At 46.1% G+C, this 22,695-nt stretch overlaps 1 protein-coding gene across 1 annotated transcript; it reads left to right on the top strand.

The window, feature by feature from the left end:
- Positions 1-1,466: 1,466 nt before the first annotated feature.
- Positions 1,467-22,039, top strand: TXNL1 (thioredoxin like 1). The gene is made up of 8 exons (XM_083155232.1): positions 1,467-1,685; positions 6,532-6,628; positions 9,401-9,574; positions 11,977-12,099; positions 14,006-14,075; positions 17,907-18,079; positions 20,292-20,396; positions 21,809-22,039. The coding sequence occupies exons 1-8, from the start codon at positions 1,588-1,590 to the stop codon at positions 21,836-21,838; spliced, it is 870 nt and encodes a 289-aa protein (XP_083011358.1). The 5' UTR covers positions 1,467-1,587; the 3' UTR covers positions 21,839-22,039.
- The last annotated feature ends 656 nt before the right edge of the window (positions 22,040-22,695 follow it).

The raw sequence follows: 22,695 nt of genomic DNA, 5'->3' as shown, positions 1-22,695 counted from the left end.
TAGTTAGTTATTTACATTCAGTCCCTGAGTGCTGATACACAAATACATCTTCCACACCCTCACCATTGTAGCAAAGTTTCTCATTCACTTTTCAGCCTCTTACACAGCTGATTCTGTTTCAATTATTGACTGTGTTTCAACCTACATATGAAAATGTTCAACATAATCACCTCTTAGCTATGATTGGTTAAACATGCACCAGACTATAATCCCAGAAGAATTGAAGCTTTTTTGGCAGAGGGTGGTCAGGCCAAATATTGATTTGATTTAAATTTGTCTTCTGTTTATTCACTTTATTCAAAAATAAACTATTAACACTTCTATTTTTGAAACTAACACTTCTATTTTTGAAGGTATTATTACTATGTATCACATCTGCCTAAAACTTTTGCACATTATTGTGTATATACACATATATATTCATACTGTTTCCTCATCCTTGCGGCCACCGCTAGTTCAGGGTTGCCGACCCTCGCGGAATGGCCGGGAGGATCCCGAAAATTGGGTCCTCCTCCTGCCCCCCCCCCCCCCCCCCCCCCGGAAAAGTGGGCAACCCTCCCCCGATTGCAGCATGTTCCCCCCCATACCTCTGGGCGGTACTTATGTAATATCTGGGCTCCCGTTTTTCTTATGAGACCGCGTCCCATCACGGGGCTCGCTGCGCTCGCCACGCTTCAGGCACGGTGGCTCGCTGCGCTCGCCACACTATATAAAATCAACTCCATGCGTAGTTGGATAGTACGGGTATGAAAAAATGGGGTGCATTTAACATGGGAGCCCAGATAGTACATAAGTACCCCTCTGGGCAATCTGCGGGTCTCAGAGGAGGGGGCGGAGCTAAAATGTCAACAATCGCGTCATTTTAGCCCCTCCACGGAGATCCGTGAATTGGGGGTTTTCCATACTCGGGGCGGGGCTTAATGATGTAACACTCAAGCCCTGCCCCCCCCGAACTGCCCCTGGAAGTCTCCTCTCCTGGCTTCTCCCGGAGAGGAGACAGAAAAAGTCGGCAACCCTGGTCTAGTTCCATATATGGAGATATTGTGAAAAAAGATTGGGAACATGGCACCTAGAAGCGTGGGTGTGTACTGCTACATCTGAGAGGAATCTTTTAAAATGACTTATATACAAATGCAGATAAGTCCCAAAGTGCTGGGAAATTATGCTGATGATTCAATGTAAATGTATATGTCTCTCATTTCTTTTTTCCCCAAAAATGTAACAGTGTAATGTGGGCTAGGTGAAATGAGGGAGATTGTAAGACTAATGAGGGAGAGAGGGAGATTGCTGCTATTTCAGGGAGTCTCCTGCAGAATGCAGGAGGGTAGGCAGCTATGGTGCACCGTGCACGGTAGTTGCTAAATTAATTTCCGGTCGTGCTGCAGGCAGGTCACACACTCAGGGCGCTTTGCCAGAAAGCAAGATGGCCGCCGCGCGATGCGAGTCACGCTTGCCGGCATGCTGCCGCTGTGCATTGTGGGCGGAGCAGCAGCAGAGAAGCCAGGGCCCGGCCGTGACGCGGCAGAAAGCAGCAGCAGTAGCCGGTGTGCGTGAGTGACTGAAGCGGAGTACACGGAGCCGCTGAACATGGTGGGAGTGAAGGTGATCGGGGCAGACGCCGACTTCCAGCCTGAGCTGAGCGCCGCCGGCTCCCGGCTGTGTGTGGTCAAGTTCACCATGAGGGGGTGAGTGAGGGAATCAATGAGTGGGACTCTCCCTATAGCGCTGACAGCGATCAGGGCGCAGTACAAGGGAGAGATGCATTGCACAGGGGAGAGGGGAGGTGCCCTGTCCAATGCTGTCACAGGGTCCTCGCCCCAAGAGCTGACCATCTAATTCAGATGTCTTCATATGCACATCCCTCTGTGTGCTCTCCCGGCAGACCCATGTGGGCCTGTGGGGTGTGGATTATTAGGTCGACCACTATTGATTGACACATGAAAAGGTCGATGCAGGAATGGTCACTATGTCGACATTGACAAAAAGTATACATGAAAAGGATGACAAGTTTTTCACGGGTTATTGGTGTCTATGTTGACATGTGTTGACATGGACCCCCAATTAGTGTACTCGCATGGCTCACTTAGGTTTAGCCTTCTCAATAGTAGGGTTCAAGGCATGGGGTTGTTCTGTCCATACAGGGTAAGTATACCCCTTGTATGTGGCTGCACAGTCTGATCTGACAGCAGTGAGCCTGCAACGCCTGTGGTGTCGGCACTCTCCATCCGTACGATTTGTGTCCCCCGATCATCCATGCATAATGATCAGTTCCAGAGAAATCTGATTTGAGTGGGTGGATACAACTGTTGTGAAACTACACATCCCAGCATGCCCCGGCACACTTTTAGCCCTCCTTCATAGCAAAGCTTTGGCAGGGCATTCTGGGACTTGTAGTACAGCAGCTAGAGAGCCACAAGTTAGTTGCACCCCAGGATTGTACAGATGGTTAGCATTACTGCCTCACAGCGCTGATGTCATGGGCCAGATTCCCACCATGGCCCTAACAATGGGCCTTATTTTGGTTCATTCTTTCTGACAAAATCCTTCTTAGATGGGCAAAACCATGTGCACTGCAGGTGGGGCAGATGTAACATGTGCAGAGAGAATTAGATTTGGGTGGGGTTTTACTTCAAAGTGAGATCTATATTGCAGTGTAAAAATAAAGCAGTCAGTATTTTCCCTGCACAGAAACAAAATTACTCACCCAAATCTAATTCTCTCTGCACATGTTACATCTGCCCCCCTGCAGTGCACATGGGTTTGTCCATCTAAGAAGGATTTTGTCAGAAAGAATGAACCAAAATAAGGCCCAATGTGTGGCGTTTGTGTATTCGTCTCCTTGCTTGGTTTCCTCTGGGTACTTCAGTTTCCCCCCACACTCCTAAAATATACTGGATGGTTGCTTGGATTTTGACAAATAGGAACCCTAGTGTGTGGGTGTACATTTGATTTGGCCAGACAAGATGGTTCTTATCTGTCTATGTAACCACCCCCCTGGTAAGTTGTTGGGACAATCCACAGGGTTGGTAAAGCCCAGAGTAGGGTGGCCAATCCCGGGATCGGGATCGGCGGGATCCCGGGATTTGGCCCCCAAAACTCTGGGATTTCAATCCCGGGATTGGAGTTTCCAATCCCGGGATTTCGGGATTAGACTGCACATGCGCGCAGTCTAATGCTGGGCAGCGTCTGAGCATCGCTCAGACGCTGCCCGACTTCTCCCGGCAGCACTGTGTGCAGCGTGACCTCTCAGCGTGAGATGAGGTCACGCTGCGCAGGCAGAGGTCGCGCCCGGCATTGTAATGCCGCGCCGCCCAGCCAGCGTGCCCACCCGCCCAGCACAAGCGTCCAGCCAGCCTGCGCGCCCACCCGCTCACCCAGCCAGCATGCCAGCGGCATGGACGACCAGTCCCCCCACCAGGCAACCATCAAATGTAAGAAATTACATTGTAATTACTGGGGCAGTAATTGTGGGGCAGTCTTTTTATTAGGAAAGCCAATCCCGGGAATCCCGGGATTGAGCATTTCTCAATCCCGAATCCCGGGATTGAAAAAATGCCCCGGGATTGGCTTCCCTAGCCCAGAGTATGTAACATTACTATATATACATGAGAGCTGATATAGGCCCCTGTTCTCTTGGTGGGTGAGACTGACCATGTGACATCACCTTATTTGTCCAGCACTGGATATGTCTTATTTTAAACTTAATTTAAAACAAATGAATGAAAGGCGCTGTCATTGTAGAAGTTAATTAGCTTTAGACAGACTAGTAATATGTTATATTACCATATTGAATGAGGCAGCTGCTTACTCAAGGTGATGTTCCACCCCTCCTCCATTCATCTGTCAAAAAATGGAAGATTAGGGATGACCATCGATGATTCAAAATCTTATGACAGATGTAGTTTTGCCATCGATGAGGGAGAACCACATGGTTTCCCTACATCGATGGCAAAGCATAACCAAATAGTGTTTTTTTTTTTGTTTGTTTTTTAGGGCCGAGGCAAGGATCAATATGCCGCCCCTAACCCTTGTAAAGCCCTGCCCTCAGATTCTGATTGGCCCACAGGTCAGTCAGTGAAATAAAAAGTATGATCATCGATACTTAAAACCATTGATGGTCAAAACCATCGACCACATAGTAAGGAGATAGCATTGATGGCCCTCCCTAGGGAGGGTGTTTACAAGGCTCTCACTTGTACATAGTCCTGATGTGTCCATGGTGCTGAAATAATGGGTGAGATTTAATAGGATGAGAGATTTGGGAAGAAATCTCCAGTTGTTTTTTTTAAAGCGGCAATCATTTACACTGCTAAACCAGTTTGATTTTTGCAGTGTAAATGATTGCCGCTTTAAAAAAAACTGGAGATTTCTTCCCAAATCTCTCACTTTCTGAATCTCTCATCCTATTAAATCTCACCCAATGAATCTACAATTAGGGGAGAATTTACTAAAGCTTCTAAAAATGAAAAGAGGTTCTGTTGCCCATTGCAGCCAATCAGATTCTGTCTATCATTTTTTTTAGGATCCAATAATAAATTACAGACAGAATCTGGTTGCTATGGGCAACTTCTCATCCTAGAAGGTTCAGTAATTGTATCTGTTAATGTTAATTCTAGCACATTTCGCACCCTGTGCGGTTCCTCTTCCCCGCCTGGGGTGTCACTCTCTGCTGTGCTGATTCTAGCACAGTTTGGTCTGTATTTCAGCACTGATATGCAGACCACCATGTGCAAGAAGCATAAGAGCAGAGCGCACCACCCCAGGCAGGAAAGAGGAACTGCACTCTTTACAGGTTGCTAGAATGAACCTTGTACCCCAGTTTCCATACTTTTGAACTTTTTCACCAGAAAAATTACATCTCAATATTGGCCAATTAGAAATAATTAAAACCTTCCAGGGGGGTCTGAAGGAAATCCCGTGATTTTTTTTTTTAACTTTAAAATAAGAATTTTTCCCAAAGTTTATCACCTGCACAGACTAATTTATAATTTACAGTAAAATAACAGTGAACCCATTTCCGCAGACACCTGAACGGGCCCTTTCTATTTTTTGATTGTAGATAAATTTGCAGTTCTTATCGTTAAAAAAACGCTTTTTTTTAACGCTCATGAAATTACTAGGTAAGAACTAAAATCTGGTTCTTTCTGTTTATAATGTATACAAAAAAAATACATAAGGAGATGTGTTTGGTAAAACATTGCGGCCTAAAATATTCTGGTTTAAGTTCTGCAAATTGAGAATCAGAAGTTTTGGGAATTCTAGCTTGAGGAGGTATAGCATTGCTTGAATGTAGGATCTTCCAGGGGCCTCCCAGTAGCCAAAAACCTCAAAGTAGACACCAGGGGTGAATCCAGAAAAAATGACTGGGGGGGGGGGGGGCGCCGCCATGGCAGGGGATTAGAGGAAATAGTGCACCTGTTCTATAAATGTTGGCATGGCCTCAAAAAGAGTGCCGTATTCAACAGCCATGCCCTCACTTATATGGGATCACCGTGACTGGCCTAACTCGGGGGATGCAGACAGAATACCGGCGGGTAGAATACTGACACCGGCATCCTGTCTGCCATCCTTGAAAGGATCAACCTTTTGATGCCGGTATACCAGCAGCCAGCATCCTGATCGGTGAGTATGCAGGAATATATTGGTCTAGGCCTTTGTACAGGCTCCTTCTGGCCAAGCAGGTCATGCTGAATGTGGCCCAGCTCTAAGCAGGAAACAATGTACAGACGGAGCCCTCCTCATCTAGCCCTTTAATAGGATTAAGTGAGGAATAGGATTACTCTGCTAATCCCCCTAATGTATTGTTCTATGTACTGTATTGTTGCTGAGAACAATAGGATCACCATGGTGAGCCAAGACCCAAGGAAGATAGTTGAGAGGGGATCCATCTGTATGTCAGCTTCTGTATTGCTTCTTGTCCAGACCGGCCTTTTATCTAAACATCGGTGACAACAGATAATAAAATCTTCTAGGGCAGAAAGGAATGCTCCCGAGATCAGCGGCAGTGTGGGGTGCCGGCCAAACTTGGCCATTTTTTTTAAAGGAGCACTCGCTTACAAGGCCTGGTTAAGCACTAGGAAAATCACTTTAGAGTGTCGCCAACTTTACATAGCCTTAGTATAAGCCTTCGTAAGTAAATTTATTGTTTAGAACTCCTCGGGGAGTGATAAGAGAGCTATAGAGCACCAACCAGTTCCCAACAGTCATTTTTCAAACAACATGGCAGTTGAGAGCTGATTGGTTGGCACTTAGGGGCATATTTTAAGCCTGGTGATGCGATAAAGTGGCTGGTACTTTATCACTGGCCAATCAGCTACTAACTGCCAAGTTACAGCCTGGGTTTGAAAAATGTCAGTTGGGAGCTGATTGGCTGGTGATAAAGTACCAGCCACTTTATCACTTCACCAGTCTTAATAAATCTGCCCCATAATCTCTCTCTCTACTTTCAGTCTCCAAGGCTGAGTGCATCGTCCCATACTCTGGTCCTGAACCTGTGAGATTGCACTTACTCTGCTATATTTGTGTTTACAGGTGTGCCCCATGCGTGAGAATAGCCGCGGTGTTCACGTCTCTGAGTAACAAATACCCACAAGCCGTGTTTCTGGAAGTAGATGTACATCTGTGCCAAGTAAGTCAGTCTGCTGTGTACCTAGGGATATGCTTCATTCCTGCCTCTCATACTCATGGGATCCTCACACATTTACAGACCGGTTACCCTTTGCCACATACTGTCCCCAGTTCTGAGGGCCATATCTCGGGAAGGATATAAATACATTAGAGATGGTATAAAGAAGGACAACTACAGAGGTGCATGGCCTACATCACAAAACTTACCCGGAACCTCAATATGTATAGTTTGGATCAGAGACGGGAAGGGGGGGACATGATAGAGACAGTCACATATACCAGGGGTATTACCAATGTCCAGGAGGGAAACCTTCTTTAAATGAAGGGAAGCATTAAAACACGAGGACAGGCCCTGACCCGAGGGAGGTTCAGGGGAAATCTGGGGAAAAATGACTTCACAGAAAGGGTAGTGGACACGTGGAACAGCCGCCCATCAGAGGTGGTAGAGGCTTAGACAGTAGAACACTTTAAATATGTATGGGATATACATAAGAATATCCTTACAAAGTCCTAAATAACAGATGGGGTTGAAGTTTAAAAAAGGGGCAGACGAGATGTGCTATGTGGCTCTTATCTGCGCTGCATGTTTCTGTATGGTACATGTATCTGCGCTGCATGTTTCTGTGTGGTATGTGCGCCTGCGCTGCATGTTGCTGTGTGGTATGTGCGCCTGCGCTGCATGTTTCTGTGTGGTACGTGCGTCTGCGCTGCATGTTTCTGTGTGGTACGTGCGTCTGCGCTGCATGTTTCTGTGTGGTACGTGCGTCTGCGCTGCATGTTTCTGTGTGGTACGTGCGTCTGCGCTGCATGTTTCTGTGTGGTACGTGCGTCTGCGCTGCATGTTGCTGTGTGGTACGTGCGTCTGCGCTGCATGTTTCTGTGTGGTACGTGCGTCTGCGCTGCATGTTTCTGTGTGGTACGTGCGTCTGCGCTGCATGTTTCTGTGTGGTACGTGCGTCTGCTCTGCATGTTGCTGTGTGGTACGTGCGTCTGCGCTGCATGTTGCTGTGTGGTACGTGCGTCTGCGCTGCATGTTGCTGTGTGGTACATGTATGGTACATGCATGTTGCTGTGTGGTACATGTATGGTATATGCATGTTTATGTGTGGTACGTGTATGGTACATGCATGTTTCTGTGTGGTACGTGTATGGTACATGCATGTTTCTGTGTTGTGCGTGTCTCTGTGCTGCGTGTTTCTGTGTGGTGCGTGTATGTTTCTGTGTGGCAGATGTATGAAGCAGTCTTGTTATAGAATGCACTTGATAAATGTCACTTCAAAGCTGATTGGTTGCCATGGCATCTTCTCCAGCCTTATTTATTAACCGTTTCTTATATAGCGTATACATATTCCGCAGCGCTCTCTGCTTCATACATCTCCCCCTATGTACCTTCTCCCACTGCTATGTGTAACAGACCGGTTGTATATTGCCATTGTAGTCTATTCAGACATAACATTGAACCAAGTGTGAAGCTCAAGAATTGTCAAGTGTGTATTCTCATAATAACCGTTCCCCAAAGCAATATTGTAAAGTGCAGTGGAACAGTTCTCTGTTCTGTGACTGTACAGCCACTAGGTGGCGCTGTCCTACTACAGTTCTCTCGGTACTTATGTAGTATCTGGGCTGCCGATTTCTAAATCGGGTACATCGCATCGCATGCGACCATCGGATGCGATGACCCGATTTTTCCATAGGAATCAATGTTAAAATGGACTGAGTCCATTTTAACATGGAATTCAATGGGAAAAAGGGGTCCTTTTCATACCCCTACTATCCAAGTGGGCATGGAGTTGGATATAAACCTGTGGCGAGCGTAGCGAGCCACCGAGCCCGAAGCGTGGCGAGCGGACACAGAATACCGTCCCCTCGCGGGGCTCGCTTCGCTCGCCACGCTTAGGGCTCGGTGGCTCGCTACGCTCGCCACAGGTTTATATCCAACTCCATGCCCACTTGGATAGTAGGGGTATGAAAAGGACCCCTTTTTCCCATTGAATTCCATGTTAAAATGGACTCAGTCCATTTTAACATTGATTCCTATGGAAAAATCGGGTCATCGCATCCGATGGTCGCATCACATCTGATTGTATGCCTTAACTTAAGGCATACAATAAAAAAATTGGCAGCCCAGATACTACATAAGTACCGTTCTCTCTACTCTGTAAGCCACAACAATGGATGCGAAATGAAGCAGCTATGGGCACAAATATTGTATGAAACATTTAGGTATCACAACTATTTATATACACAGTTCCCTTTTTTTAAGGGCTCAAATGTAATTGGACAAATTAACATAATGAGGTGAAATCTAATAGGATGAGTGAATCAGTTCTCCAGTTGTTGTTTTTTTGTTTTTGTTTGTTTTTTAAAGCGGCAATAATTTACACTGCAACACCAGTTGGATTTTGCCAGTGTAAATGATTGGCGCTTTAAAAAAAAACAAACTGGAGATTTCTTACAAAGTCTCTCACTTTCTGTCCCGGGCAAATTTTTCGCCAGGCAAAAATTCTGCACTTTTCGCCTGTTTTTAGGGCAAATTTGACTCGCACTATTCAATTCCTGTGCTGATTTTTACACCTGTCTAGTGTCCGTGTGTCACCGAAACACTGCCATCTGTTGCCAGCAAGTGAAACTACATCTAGCTTTTGAAGCATTTGCTTTGAGCGGGCTTACTAGTTAACTTATACAAATGAATATTAAGTTGTTAAGCATTTACTAAAGCTAGTCCTGGTAAATATCTGTATTTTTGTATTTAAATGTTCCGTTTCCCTCCTAGGCAACAGCTGCTGCCAACAATATATCTGCCACCCCCACTTTTTTATTTTTCCGAAACAAAGTAAAAATTGACCAGTACCAAGGAGCTGACGCTGCTGGATTAGAAGAGAAAATCAAACAACACCTAGAGAACGATCCAGGGAACAACGAGGACACAGATATTCCCAAGGGCTACGTACGTAGTAAATTGTCCTTTTTTTTTGTTTTGTTTTTGTGGAACCATTTGACTTTTCGGCTATTTATAACCGAATCGGCGCGCATTATGCCATTTATCTCGTCCGTTTCTCATCTTAAATAAAGACATTAAATCATTTTGATATTTAGCACTCCATAAATAAATTATGACTTTTATCCGTTCTACAAGTTCGCTTTCAATTTATAAAATCAGATTATGGGCGGGATTCTCTAAAATCTGCAGCCCTCTTCGCCCGGCATCGCATTTATAATGACCGCATATTCTCTAAAACAGCGGTTCTTAAACTGTGGGTCCTGACCCCCAAGTGGGTCCCGACCTTCTCAGTATGGGGTTGCAACTATTCAAAAATCTGTTGAATTGTTTATTTTAGACTCTTCCCATCATGTTATGCCTCCACAATGCTGCAATGCAGGTGCTCTCTGATGACTACACATGTTATGTGATCTTCTGCAGTAACTTTCTGGGGTCCCGTAATTATTTTTATTGTCTGATGGGGTCCCAGAGCAAAATAGTTTGAGGACCCCTGCTCTAAAATATGCGGTCATTAACACAAGGGACATCTCTTGCGATAAGAGCTGTCCCTTGCGAAGCGGCGCCGTTGCTGGACTTCCGGGTCTATGACCCGGGAGTCCGTCTGCGCATGCGCAGACTGACGCGCCGGCCGCAGGGCATGCTGGGAGGGATCCGTGACGGATCCCTCACACACCGCTGCGGTAAGAAGCCCATAGGCTTCTGTAGGGAACCGCCAGCTTTTGCTGGCGATTCCCTCCGCAGCGGTGACACTGCGGAGGGAGGTTAGAGAATACAGAAATGCGGTAAAAACCCAGATAACGGGGTTTTTACCGCATTTCTGTGATAGGATATAGGGCGAGATTCTCTTTCAAATTGACGGCATTGTATATATACACTGCTATTAAAGAATAAACCAAAGATGCCATCGCATAAGGGTAATTTACTGTCAGGGTTGGCAAGTGGGTCAGACATTCAGAGATATGGCAGTGTCGTGTGAACAACGTAATAAAATAAAGAAGTGACGAAATCTAAGCCTAATATATACATGTTTGGGGCGCACTATCATTTTTTTTCTGCTGTCTACAGTTTACTAATATTATTTACATTGGATACAGTCACGGTTGACATGTTTGGGTCGACAAGGATTAGGTCTGTACATGATCTAGGTGGCCATGGTAAAGGTAGACCGGGCCTGATGGTCGGCTTAAGCATTAGGTCGAAATTAGTTTTTCACTTTTTTTTTTTGTTTGCGCTGACCCTTGCGGTATTTTATACCTTACCATCCACTACAGAGTACTGGGAGAAGAAAATCATGCCTGAACTATGGCGAGCGCAGTGGTACACTTTTAACCCCTTCACTGGCAATCACCGAAATTTACCGGGCTATGCTTCAGTGGTAACACTGGCATTTCTGGGATTGCCACCATCTTCCCCCTCCTTTGTGCCGGGTAATGCAGCTGTGCTGAGCTAGCAATGAGCTCAGCTTCAGCCGCTCTCCGGCCTGGCTCCTTCCTCCTGTCCGTGTGCGGCTCTAACATCACACCGCACACAGCCAGGGTGCTGGGGACTGGGCAGTGGCTGAAAGTGCACAGCAGCGCTGCCCGTCCATGGGAGACAGAGCAGGGTTTTTTTATAATTTTTTTTTTTAGGGAGCGGTCTCCCAAAAAAACCTGCCCTGTGAGGAGGGCGCGCTAACCCCCACCACCACCAATGAAGGTGTTAATGGTGTTCATGATGGCTATGTTGACATTCGGGACAAAAAAAACGTGAAAAACTCATGTCAACCTAAGGCTTGTGTCGTCCTTCCAACTCTGTGGACCTTAGCCATATCGACCTATTTCAAGTGTTGACCTGAGCCCTGTCGACCCAATGCATGTCGACAAATTGGGTTGACTCAATTACCCATTTAAACTATAGTGTGTGTGTGTGTGTGTGTGTGTGATACTGGCCATAGATGCTTATAAATGAATTTATTTATTCGTAGTAAACGTTAAATGGACCAGCTTGGTGACCCATTCTAAATTCATAACCCAAATTTTAGAACCTGACTAACCAGATAAAATACAAATAAAATAAAACACTTTGTTCAGTTCCCCATTCATGTCTGCGGCTGCTCCCGTTTTATATATGAAACTGGCAAATAAATAATGTTCGGTATATGATTGCCGCGTTCCCCTCTATCACACACATTGGGGTGAAAGAGGGTTTTGATGTTGTAACATGTCTGTTAGATTTCCTGTGTACGGATAACGGGAACGATTCTCACTGATGGGAGTGACCGCATCGGTCAGTCTCCATTCTGTATAATGTTTCTGCTTTCTACGGTAGCGCAACGCGTTTCATAACTACTCTTCTATTCGCACTCGCAGATGGATCTGATGCCGTTTGTAAACAAAGCCGGATGTGAATGTCTTAATGAAAGCGATGACAACGGGTTTGACAACTGTTTACGGAAAGATACGACGTTCCTGGAATCAGACTGCGATGAGCAGGTACGCCAGATTTTGTTTTTTTCCAATTTCACAGTGACTTCTCAATTCACGCGCACCATACTTACAAAAAACACCGGCACATTTACGTGGGATTTTTTTAAAAAAACAAACATTTATTTAACCCTTTCAGCGCCACGATTGCTGTAAGCGATCCTCGAAATAGCCACTAAAAATGCCAGCACCGCTCACAGCGACTGATCTTTCAGTGGAAATAAATACAAATACAGCTGAGTCAATTCATTGTTTAGTTAAATATTGCAGTATCTGGGTATTTGCTGATTCTACAGTTAATTTTGCCCTGACAGCATCATCTACACACTGTGGGGGTTATTCTAGTTCACTCTTTCTGACAAATTCCTTCTTAGATGAACAAAACTATGTGCACTGCAGGTGGGGCAGATGTAACATGTGCAGAGAGAATTAGATTTGGGTGAGTTATTTTGTTTGTGTTTGTATATTCTGTGCAGGTTAAATACAGACTGCTTTTATATTTACACTGCATATAGATCTCACTTTGAAGTAAAACCCCACCCAAATCTAAAGGTGCCCATACACTGCTGCGACGTCTCGCAGCAGTGTTCGGACACCCAATACCCTGCAAGCCACCGGGACTTTCTTGGCGGTAGGGAGGCATACGATCCGTTGCGATGGATCGCATGCGTCCCTGCTTCCCGGCCGCCTGGAGGGAGGTCCCAGAACGGTTGGTCAGACAGCCAGCCGGTCCGACCACCTGGTCGGGTCCGATGTGCACGGGACCACACATTGGACCAGACTGCATGTCAAGGACAGGCGATTTGGTCCGATTAAACGGGCCGATTGGTCGAAATCGGACCAAATTGCCTCAGGGTATGGGCAACTCTCTCTGCACGTTACATCTGCCCCACCTGCAGTGCACATGGTTTTGTCCATTTGAGAAGGAATTTGCCTTTGTGAGTGAACCAGAATAAGGGCCAATGTGTATATCGTCTTGTGTGTTAACGATACGCACTCCCAAGTGTGTCTAACAACCCCCCTGCCCTGTCCTCTGTACATGCAGCTCAGTGGTGACTATATAGTCAATGATACATGTATAGAGTAGGGCTCCTGGTGATGTCACTGACCGATGACATCAGTCAGTGTGTATGTGCTATATCCTTCGCCCACGGCACCACCAACATAGTTAACAATATCAGCGTTGCCGCAAATCTCCCGTTCTGTACACAGCATTACCAATAACCAATTATGTAACACATTTGATAGAACATCAGCTATTTGCCACTAATAAGGCTTACACAATGACAATGCCATTGAGCCTGATTCAGACCAGTTAGCAAGGCTGCAATTATTTGCAGATCGACAAAACCATGCTGCACTGCAGATGGGGCAGATGTAACTTGTGCAGAGAGAATTAGATGTGGGTGGGGTTTTACTTCAAAATTAGATCTATATTGCAGTGTAAAAATAAAGCAGCCAGTATTTACCCTGCACAGAAACAATAACTCGCCCACATCTAACTCTCTCTCTAAAATTGCAGCCTTGCTAACCGGTCTGAATCGGTCCCACCCGACGATCCATGTGTATTTGTGGTAATTGGCGTTTGTGCAGTTTATTATGTAGGATTGCTGGGGTTGGCCAGATTCTAACTCTGGAGAAGTGAGGCTGAAGCCAGTGTTTGGCAATGTATAGTTATAAATGTACACGGTGGGTTATTGTGAGCCTCAGTCAGGACTGTACGCGTAACCTGTCACACTGCAACGTTGTTTGGTCACACTGAATAGACGCACAAACATTTTGATGGTGTCCAATGTGTAGCATTATCCGACTGGGTACGCTATACTCTCTCTTAGTAACCGCTTCCTCTTTAAATGTTTTTTTTATTTATTTAATGTGTATTATTAAATTGGTTGTGTATATATATTTCTTACAGCTCCTGATCACTGTAGCATTTAACCAGCCCGTGAAGTTGTACTCCATGAAACTTCAAGGTCCTGATAACGGTGAGTAACTGTGTGCATCAGGCTAGTCCCCATTATGTCCTTGTAACGCAATCTTCGCATATTACTCAGGAGAGACTAAAGCTGGCCATACATCTACAGATCGATTGTCAGATCTGGCTGGTTGGAACAAAAACCTGGTAGTATCTGAAGTTTGGCAGTTTTCCAGCATTTCAAAGCAAATGGTCAACTGTCATTTGCTCTCATCCATTACCAGGATTTTGTTCCAACCAGCCAGACCTGACAATCGATCTGTAGATGTATGGTCAGCTTTAGCCGTTCTTCCTCTCTGCGGCGATTGGTCACTTGTTATGTGGTATACCGCTAACTCATACGCAGGCATTCCTCCAATCAGCTGCTGGCTTTCATGTACAGGTAGCCTCTGGATCAACCACTAAATACTATGAACAGTGCGGAGAGCATTAGTAGTAGGGGGTAACGTATTTGAAGTGAAGCTAAAAATTCTTAAAACTATTCCTGTATCTGGTGTTTAAGATCTTGACGTGGTTGCGGTGAGGTTTCTGGCACGCCCCAGACCTTGGACATATTTTGTAATTATTTAGTAAATTTCACCATTTTATGCTTTTGTATAAAAAGGTGGTTCAGAATGTATAACACCCTTTGATCTGTTTTCATGGATTTATTTGAAGATCACATTAAAGCCAGTTGATTAGTTTAGTCTGATTTGGGAATTAGGATTTTGATACAAGGCTCTGTTTATTTGGATGAGCCCAGTGAACAGTGTGTGCACAGCAGTTTAGCTGCTGATCACACTGGGGAGGGCAGGTCTGTTACTAGCCTCTGTGAGACGAAACCACCTTATGTTCTAAGCCACGCTACTAGAATGCAGGTAACATATAAAGTTCTTTGACCTTTTTTGCTTTGGGGTGGCACACGCTGCACGATACAAGCACAGTGATGTCCTGATAGCCACATTAGGACACATTGTGCTCTCCATTCATTAAACTTTATCAATATCAAAATGATCAATAGCGTTATCTTACATACTGTGACCTAGATGTTGGTGCTGGGGATTTAACAGAGCAGATCTGGTTGGCTGTAGTGGTTTACACTGACCATGTTTACTGGCTTCTTTATTGGTCATGAATCTTTGGAACCCAGCGATCAGGTAAACACCGCCCTGCCAGAGTGTGGCCCCGCCCCCGCGCACAGCTGCGACGCTGGGTTTTCTGGGGCATACTGCCCCCAAACGCCCGGTGCCTGTCACTTAACATGCGAACATTGCCATCGTTGTCCTTGTTCGCACGTACGGCCCACCCATGCAGATCATTCACATGCACAGTTGTCCGATAATCGCCAGGACTGAGTTAAGCCCGTAGGTAGAATGACCAGGATTTCTCTACAGGGGAATTTAACTAAATTGACACACATCTCCTATATGGCTGCTGGAGCCAATCACCCGAGCTGGCAGTAGTGCGTATGCCATTCCAGAGTGGGAACAGTCCCGTTATGAATCCGGAAAAATCCATCATGATTAGTGGTGAGGTTTCAGGATGCAGCAAACCGGGCTCTCACTAGAAGAACAAACACTTTACCAAAGTGCAGGTTTATAGAAGTAGAGATGTTTTCCTTACCAACCAGAATTTACTTACTATTTATCTAGCACCTACCAGCGTATTTTTGGATTGTGGAAGGAAACCCACGCAAGCACAGGGAGAATATGCAAACTCCACACAGTTAGGGCCATGGTGGGAATCGAACCTTTGACCTCAGCGCTTTGAGGCGGTAATGCTAACGGTTACAGAGTCAGGCTCCACAAAGCCCCTGTTGTTGCCCATACACGAAAGCAGGGACAGTGATGTCCCTGGCTGCAGGGTCTGCCGGCACTGGGCTGTATGGGAGATACCGCCCGGGACAGTGACTTATTAATACATCTGGGTTTTACTACTTGGTTGTGTCTGTTTACTGGTACGTGCCGCTATAGAACATCTGCCCCTCTCTGGATACCCTCCGGCATGTTCTCTTATGCCCAGTTTGTAGTGTCAGACAAGCTATGGGGAAGTTTGTAACCTCAGCTGGCCAAAGTGCATCTGTTCACTCGGGATACGGTTATTGGGTCACCAGCATGATGTCGACATGACTTTAGGTCAACAGGGTCATTAGGTCGACATGGTTAGTCTATTGCAGGGGTGTCACACTCAAATTCATCGGGGGCCGCATCAGCAGTTTGGTCACCCTCAAAGGGCCGGTTGTATGTTGGCATCATAGTACAAACCAATCCCATACTCCCACCTAAAACCAAAAATTCCAGAGACTTCATCTTTGGTTGGTATATACCGGGGACCCCCCTGCACCCCCATGCTGGAAATCAAGCACCTTGAGAGTATATAAATACTATGTAGATATCCAATTAATGTGACTAATGTTTACATGCAGTGTCAGAATGCTAGCTCTATTAAAAGCAGAACTATTAAAACACCACTTGTGAAGTCTGGGGGCGTGGCCACGGCGAGGCGGGAGTGAAGGAGTGTGGGGTAGATTGCTCCCTGGATTAATATCCTGATCTATACACTGAGCTGCTGAAAGGTGGTAAAACCCCCGTCTCTCGAGCTCCATAGTTGCATAAAGGTATCTGCTGCTGAGTGTACCAGGCGCAAGGTCTGACGTTGGAGACTGTGGCGTTCGCTTCCGTCCGTGCTGGCTGCTGTGTTGTGCCGAGAGGAGAGAGTTGGAGCGAGCCGGAGACTAGTGGCCGGTTGCGCGAGGCGCAGGAGAGTGACGCGGCAGACACCTGGAGGAGGGAGTGTGACGCGGCAACCCGCGGCGTCTCTCCGGTGACAAGTGGGACGCGAGCCGGGAAGGAGAGGGGGAGAACCCGGCGGGCGCCTTTCCATCAGCCCGGTCCCTCATTCCACCCCAGGCAGCCAATGCAAAGTTGATCTAGACTCTAGATTGCGCGGGCCACATAAAGAGGTCTGGTGGGCCGGATTTGGCCTGGGGGCCTTGTGTTTGACACCCGTGGTCTACTGGGTCATTAGGTCGACATGGGGTTTTTCTATTTTTCTTCAGCTGACAGGTGGTATTTCATGCAGGGCATGGTGGGAGAATAAAATAGTGTGCCGAGCTTAACAAGGCACCGTGCCCGAACATTCCGGTTTAAAAATAAACCCCATGTTGAATTTTTAAATGTCGACCTTACTCATGTTGATCTTAACTCATGACGACCTAATGGTGTCCACCATAATGCTGGAGACCTAAGGACCCATACCCGTTCACTCCTACACAATGTTGAATGATAAGATACCAGATCCAGAAGCGGGGAACCCAGCAAATGAGGACAGGGAATCTCTGAATAACACAAACCCAGTGTTAAGGAGTTGGCACCTGGATAAGCAAAGCACAGCGGTTTCCATGACTCCCACAGCCGCACTCCTCGCTCATTTTATACCCACGGAGCATCTCTCAGTGCATGTTCATTTCATTAAAGATGTGCAAGCTATTTCATTCTTTCATCCTGCATCAAAGCATGACATTCCCTTTGAATCGTTTCAAAATGTTAATTACCTAAACATAATTCCCTGTTCTGTTTGCCACTGTAGCACCACGTTCCGTCTCGGGCACCACCACTCTGGCTGCACTTAGACCTTGACATTATTTGTCGCCGCTTGCTGGAAATTCCTTGCAGGGTTCTCCTTCTGAGAGCTGGCTGTATGGTTAGTTCTAATGTACTTGATCTACTTGCGTATAACCTTGATATACATTGTGTTCCCTCTGCATTGCACAAATAGGAATTGCAAGTGGTCGGGGGGGGGGGGGGTTTCAACTTGACAATTTTTAAGGATGTCCGTTAAAACGTCTCGTTTCTTTATACAGGGCAGGGTCCAAAGTATGTAAAAATCTTCATAAACCTCCCCCGGTCGATGGACTTTGATGAAGCGATGCGGAGCGAACCCACACAAGCTTTTGAATTGACAGCCGACGATATAAAAGAGGAGAGCGTTGTCCAGCTGCGCTATGTAAAGTTTCAGAATGTAAACAGTGTAACGGTGAGTACCGGCTAAGGCATACGTTTGATATTGGGGTGCGGTGCATGGAGCTTGTTTATTTTATTTATTAACCGTTTCTTATATAGCGCACACATATTCCGCAGCGCTGTACAGAGAATATTGGAACATTCACATCAGCCCCTGCCCCAGTGGAGCTTACAATCTATATTCCCTGCCACTTATGCACTTTAACGACCAGAAGCTCCAACTCCTTCCCCTGTGTATGCCCCATCGGCAGCGGGGAACTTGTGAAGTGCCCCTCGGAAGTTTAGCTTCTATTACGTTCCCCCCCCCCCCACCTGCCAACATTGCTTCCACTGGCATACCTAAGCCACAGCTGTGTATGAACGGGGCAAGAGCCTTAGGTGCTACGTTCGGCACCTCTTATTGGCATCAGACTCCTTCTATGAGATCACCTACTGGGGATTACGGGAAAGAATCAGCCCCATCCTCCATAAATAATTCCCAGCCGCCCCACAAAAAAAACACCAGCGAGCTAGGCAGAGGGGAGGCATGGTGGAGATAGAGATGGGTTGGGGTTAGGGGGGTGGTTATGTAGGGTGGTGGTGGTTTGGGGGGGGGGGGCTTAGAATAGCTATATCGGGCCACTTCTCCCTGGTATGGCTTCCCACTAGGCAAGCCCATGAAAGAATGCACCGCCAGCAGTTTTCAGGGAGCAGTCTGCAGCGGTAGCTTCTCCTCCCCTTCTTGCAGCTAAGTAGTGGTAATTTGAGGTACTAGGTCTTTGCAACTGGGTGTCTTACTGTTCAGATGAATCTGTCCTATCCTTTCCATAAGAAAAAACGACTTAATCGAAAGTCACAGCGGAGAGGTGGAACAGCCTTCTATCAGAGGTGGTGAATATCCTTACTAAGCACCAATGGTTCAAAAAGGGTTGAGCTTGCCTGAAGGGTAAAAAGGGGCAGATTCGATGGGGCAAGTGGTTCTGATCTGCCATTTCTATGACCCAAGCTATCTCTCTGCTCGCGCAGCCTGACAAATGCCCATGGCAATGGTTCTTTCCCTCCTTCCTGCATGGCACAGCAACCTGACTCCAACCAATTGGTTTTACGGGGCCCATACACCAGGGCGATATTGCATACAATCCTTTGATTTAGACCGCATCGTTGCTATCAATCACATGAATGTGTACCCCAATGCAATAGCGAGCGCGCTGGACGAATCTCCGATTTTAAGATATGAGGTGCTGCACATAAATATTATCGAATCTCGTGTGCAATGGAAGGTGGGTTTTTAACACGTGATTTATCACAAGTGCAATGTGTAATCTGTGTAGTTTATACAGCCCCAGATAGCCCTGCCCTCGTTCCTTGACCCAATTTGAGGTCACATGGGGTATGCAATTTATCGCATGATTGTATGCACAGTGAATGAGAGAAAAAGCACATCCGATGCGATTTATCGCACGTGGAGCTTCAAGGGAAATCGAAGTGCAATATCGCATCCCATACAATCGCTCAAATGAATGGGCACCATAACATTCATCTTACCGGTGGCAGCAGCGGGCCCCCGCTACCATGGTCTTCCATCGGCCCTGTGGTACAGGGGGCTACAGATAGATGCTGTGGGCAATCGCACTCCCTGCTTCCTGCCTGTGCTATTACTGGACAGTGCTCTAGTCGGAGAGGGAATCTAACCGCACCCTGTGCAGAAATCTGTCCAGGACAGAGAATCACGCTGTCGGTGACGTTTTTTTAATTCCCAATCGAGTGGGAATAAATAATAAAATTGGCTTGAAAAAGCGCGCGGGGGGGTTAAACATACCCAGTCATAGAGGGGTTAAAATAAAAATCCCCAAACCATTAACTCTAGTTTTCATTTCTAATACTTTTATCTTTTGCCCATAATTGGCGGGGATGCGCAGTGTTATTAGCTGGCTTCATTCCCCGGGATCTCACAGACCAATTATCCGCAAGTTCCATTTCTCCCTGTGCAGCTTTCTAATATCCTCCAGCCTTTAAATAACCCATTCTGCTCAGCAGCACACAGGTGGCCGGTCCAAAATGACATTGGGAGGACAGTTTCAATTTACGAGATCCGTGAAATCTGTTAGGCTAATTTATATTCCAACTAATTCAATTATGTCTTTTATTGCTCAGCCACCTGATCCCACAAAAGTGTGTTCACACCATATTTATCATATTTATCCCCCAGTGTCTTCCTAACCGGCCGTTAATCATTTTTCTTTCAGCTATTTGTCCAGTCCAATCAGGGTGATGAGGAGGCTACAAGAATCGCGTACTTTACTTTTATTGGGACCCCGGTACAGGCAACGAATATGAACGACTTCAAGAGAGTGAGTGTGGGAAGCAGGGTTGCATAAGCCCCTTCTGTATGGTCACCATAGTTATTATCACCCCCTTCTGTACTATATTGTGTCTCCACCTGCATTTAATCTGATCCCCCTTCCCTTATTAATCAGTTGTGGCCCTCCTCACTCCGGTCTTTATACACCACACTTCATCACTTTCTTTCCTCCTCCTCTGTCCTTCGATCTCTTAGGGGACAATTCAATTATTTTAAGATGTGCCGTCAGAATGCTCATAGTTGCAGCACATCGCAACTGATACATTGCTTATTTTACTTTTGTTGCCCCTGGCATCTCGATATGTAGAATCACAGTAGGGCTCCTATGTAACCATTCCGCTTCCCCCTAACCTTAACCTTCCTTTGCTGCAACCTACCCCCCCTCCACAGCTTAAACCCTAACTCTTCCCACTAGTGCCAAAACTTAACCCCAATACCCTGCAGCCTCACCTTACCCTCACCTCCCCACAGCATAACAGTAAGTCTCTTCCTCCCCCCCCCCCCCCCCCCCTTCCCTGGCCGCAATCAAGCCCATCCCGCATTATTACCGGTCAGGATGCCAGCTGTTGGCATCAGCATCTTTTGCACCAATTTCAGGTTCTGGCGCCGCTCTTCAGACGGGAGTCTGAATGCTGGGCGATGGTATATTGAACCCTGGGATGCTAATTGCAAAATCCGCGCTCACCGCATCCCAATACCTTGGATAATTCGGTATTCCCCATAGTACCTCCCCTCCTGTCTCCTAGTAGTTGGCTTCTGCGCTTAAAGCTAGATCATAAATCTGCCCCTATGTTTGTTTGAAAAAGGACAGGAGTTGATTGGCTGGTACTTTGGGGAATATTTATTAAGCTCTATGAAGTGATAACGTGGCTGGCACTTTTATCACCAGTCAATCAGCTTCTAACTGCCAAGTTACAGGCTGGGTGTGAAAAATGACAGTTTCGAGCTGGTTGACTGGTGCTAAAGTATCAGCCACGATATCACTGCACTGTGTTTAATAAATCTGCCCCATAATGACACTCCAATTTATCACTGTTTGAAGCTTAGTGCATCTGCCCTGAAGTGCAAAAAATGGCGCATTCCACCCTTAAAATCAGTTGGCACTTCATATTTCAAACTCCTGCCTGCCAATAAGCAGCTTTGTAAATCTAGAACACACCCCTGAGCGGTCAGCAGAACCAAGACCTGTCGTTCTAAAATAAGATCAGGGTAGGATTGATATCGAGAAGACCTGGTTGACCCAACGTCGTATTGTCTGGTTTTGGGTTTGTCACCGACCATAGTTGTATGTAAAATGATGACACCGTAGAATGTCATTCTGATTGATCTGTGAGATTCTCACACCCCAACACAGACCTCATTCTTTTAAAAAGGCAACTTTAACACTTTCTTTCCTTGTAGGTCGTAGGTAAGAAAGGAGAAAGCCACTGAGAAGACCGCGCTCCCTCCGTAAAGATGAGTGAACATTCTGGGTCATCAGAACAAGTGTTGTCTTCAAGAGAATTAATGTTTTCAGTCAGACAATTCCCAATAAATCATTGCTTTTTGTTACGTCGCGTTTCATAACCATGATTTTATTTAAAATCGGGCTGTTCGCATTTGTAAATAAATAAGACTACTTTTGCCAAATTATTTTGTGTCTCTGAGGAATTTGATAAGCGCCCTCTAACCTTTCTTATCCGGAAACCAGATCAAAATCTGCCATCTCCAACAAGAAGCATTGGTGGGGGTGGTTTCTGTCTGTGGTTTGCTGGAACTTGTCAGTCTTAGTGTCTGATGTCTCGCACATCTCCGAACTGTGCTCTTGGTGTATATATTAGTAACTGTTTGTGCAGATCTGTCACGCTGCACCCTAATAAGTAATAGTACAATACGATCATTAAAGGGGGAAAAATAATTTTACTGTTTGTAAAAGATTCTCATTATTTGTTCTGAAATCTTCTGGCTTCTCTGCTGCTGGAGGAACTTTGATATATTCAGAAATGTATAAATGTACTGTATGTGCTATTATGTAGGGCTTTACTGTATATTTATTAATTTACAGCATCGTAAGGATTTGGTATGAAATGCCGGCGGTGAGAATCCCGAAGGTCGAAATACTGATGCTGGAATCCCAACCGCCAAAATGCAGACAAGGGGGGCTGTGGATCGCAGGCTTGCTACGCTCTGCACACGATTTTATTCTCCCTCTATGGGTGTCGTGGACACCCATAGAGGGACAAAGTGCCGGCATTGCGGCGGTCTGTATTCCGATAGCCGGCACATTGACCGCATCCCCGTCTTATATA

The sequence above is a fragment of the Crinia signifera genome, chromosome 1, assembly GCF_055691185.1.
Source record: "Crinia signifera chromosome 1, ASM5569118v1, whole genome shotgun sequence".
In the NCBI taxonomy this organism is placed as follows: Eukaryota; Metazoa; Chordata; class Amphibia; order Anura; family Myobatrachidae; genus Crinia; species Crinia signifera.
The sequence above is the reverse complement of the archived record's forward strand: the minus strand, read 5'-3'. Positions and strand labels throughout refer to the sequence as shown.

Coding starts and splice junctions, on each gene's coding strand:
- TXNL1 (XM_083155232.1), top strand. CDS start 1,588: ATGGTGGGAGTGAAGGTGATCGGGGCAGACGCCGACTTCCAGCCTGAG. Junction 12,100..14,005: donor AATCAGACTGCGATGAGCAG/GTACGCCAGATT, acceptor TATTTCTTACAG/CTCCTGATCACTGTAGCATT. Junction 14,076..17,906: donor ACTTCAAGGTCCTGATAACG/GTGAGTAACTGT, acceptor TTCTTTATACAG/GGCAGGGTCCAAAGTATGTA.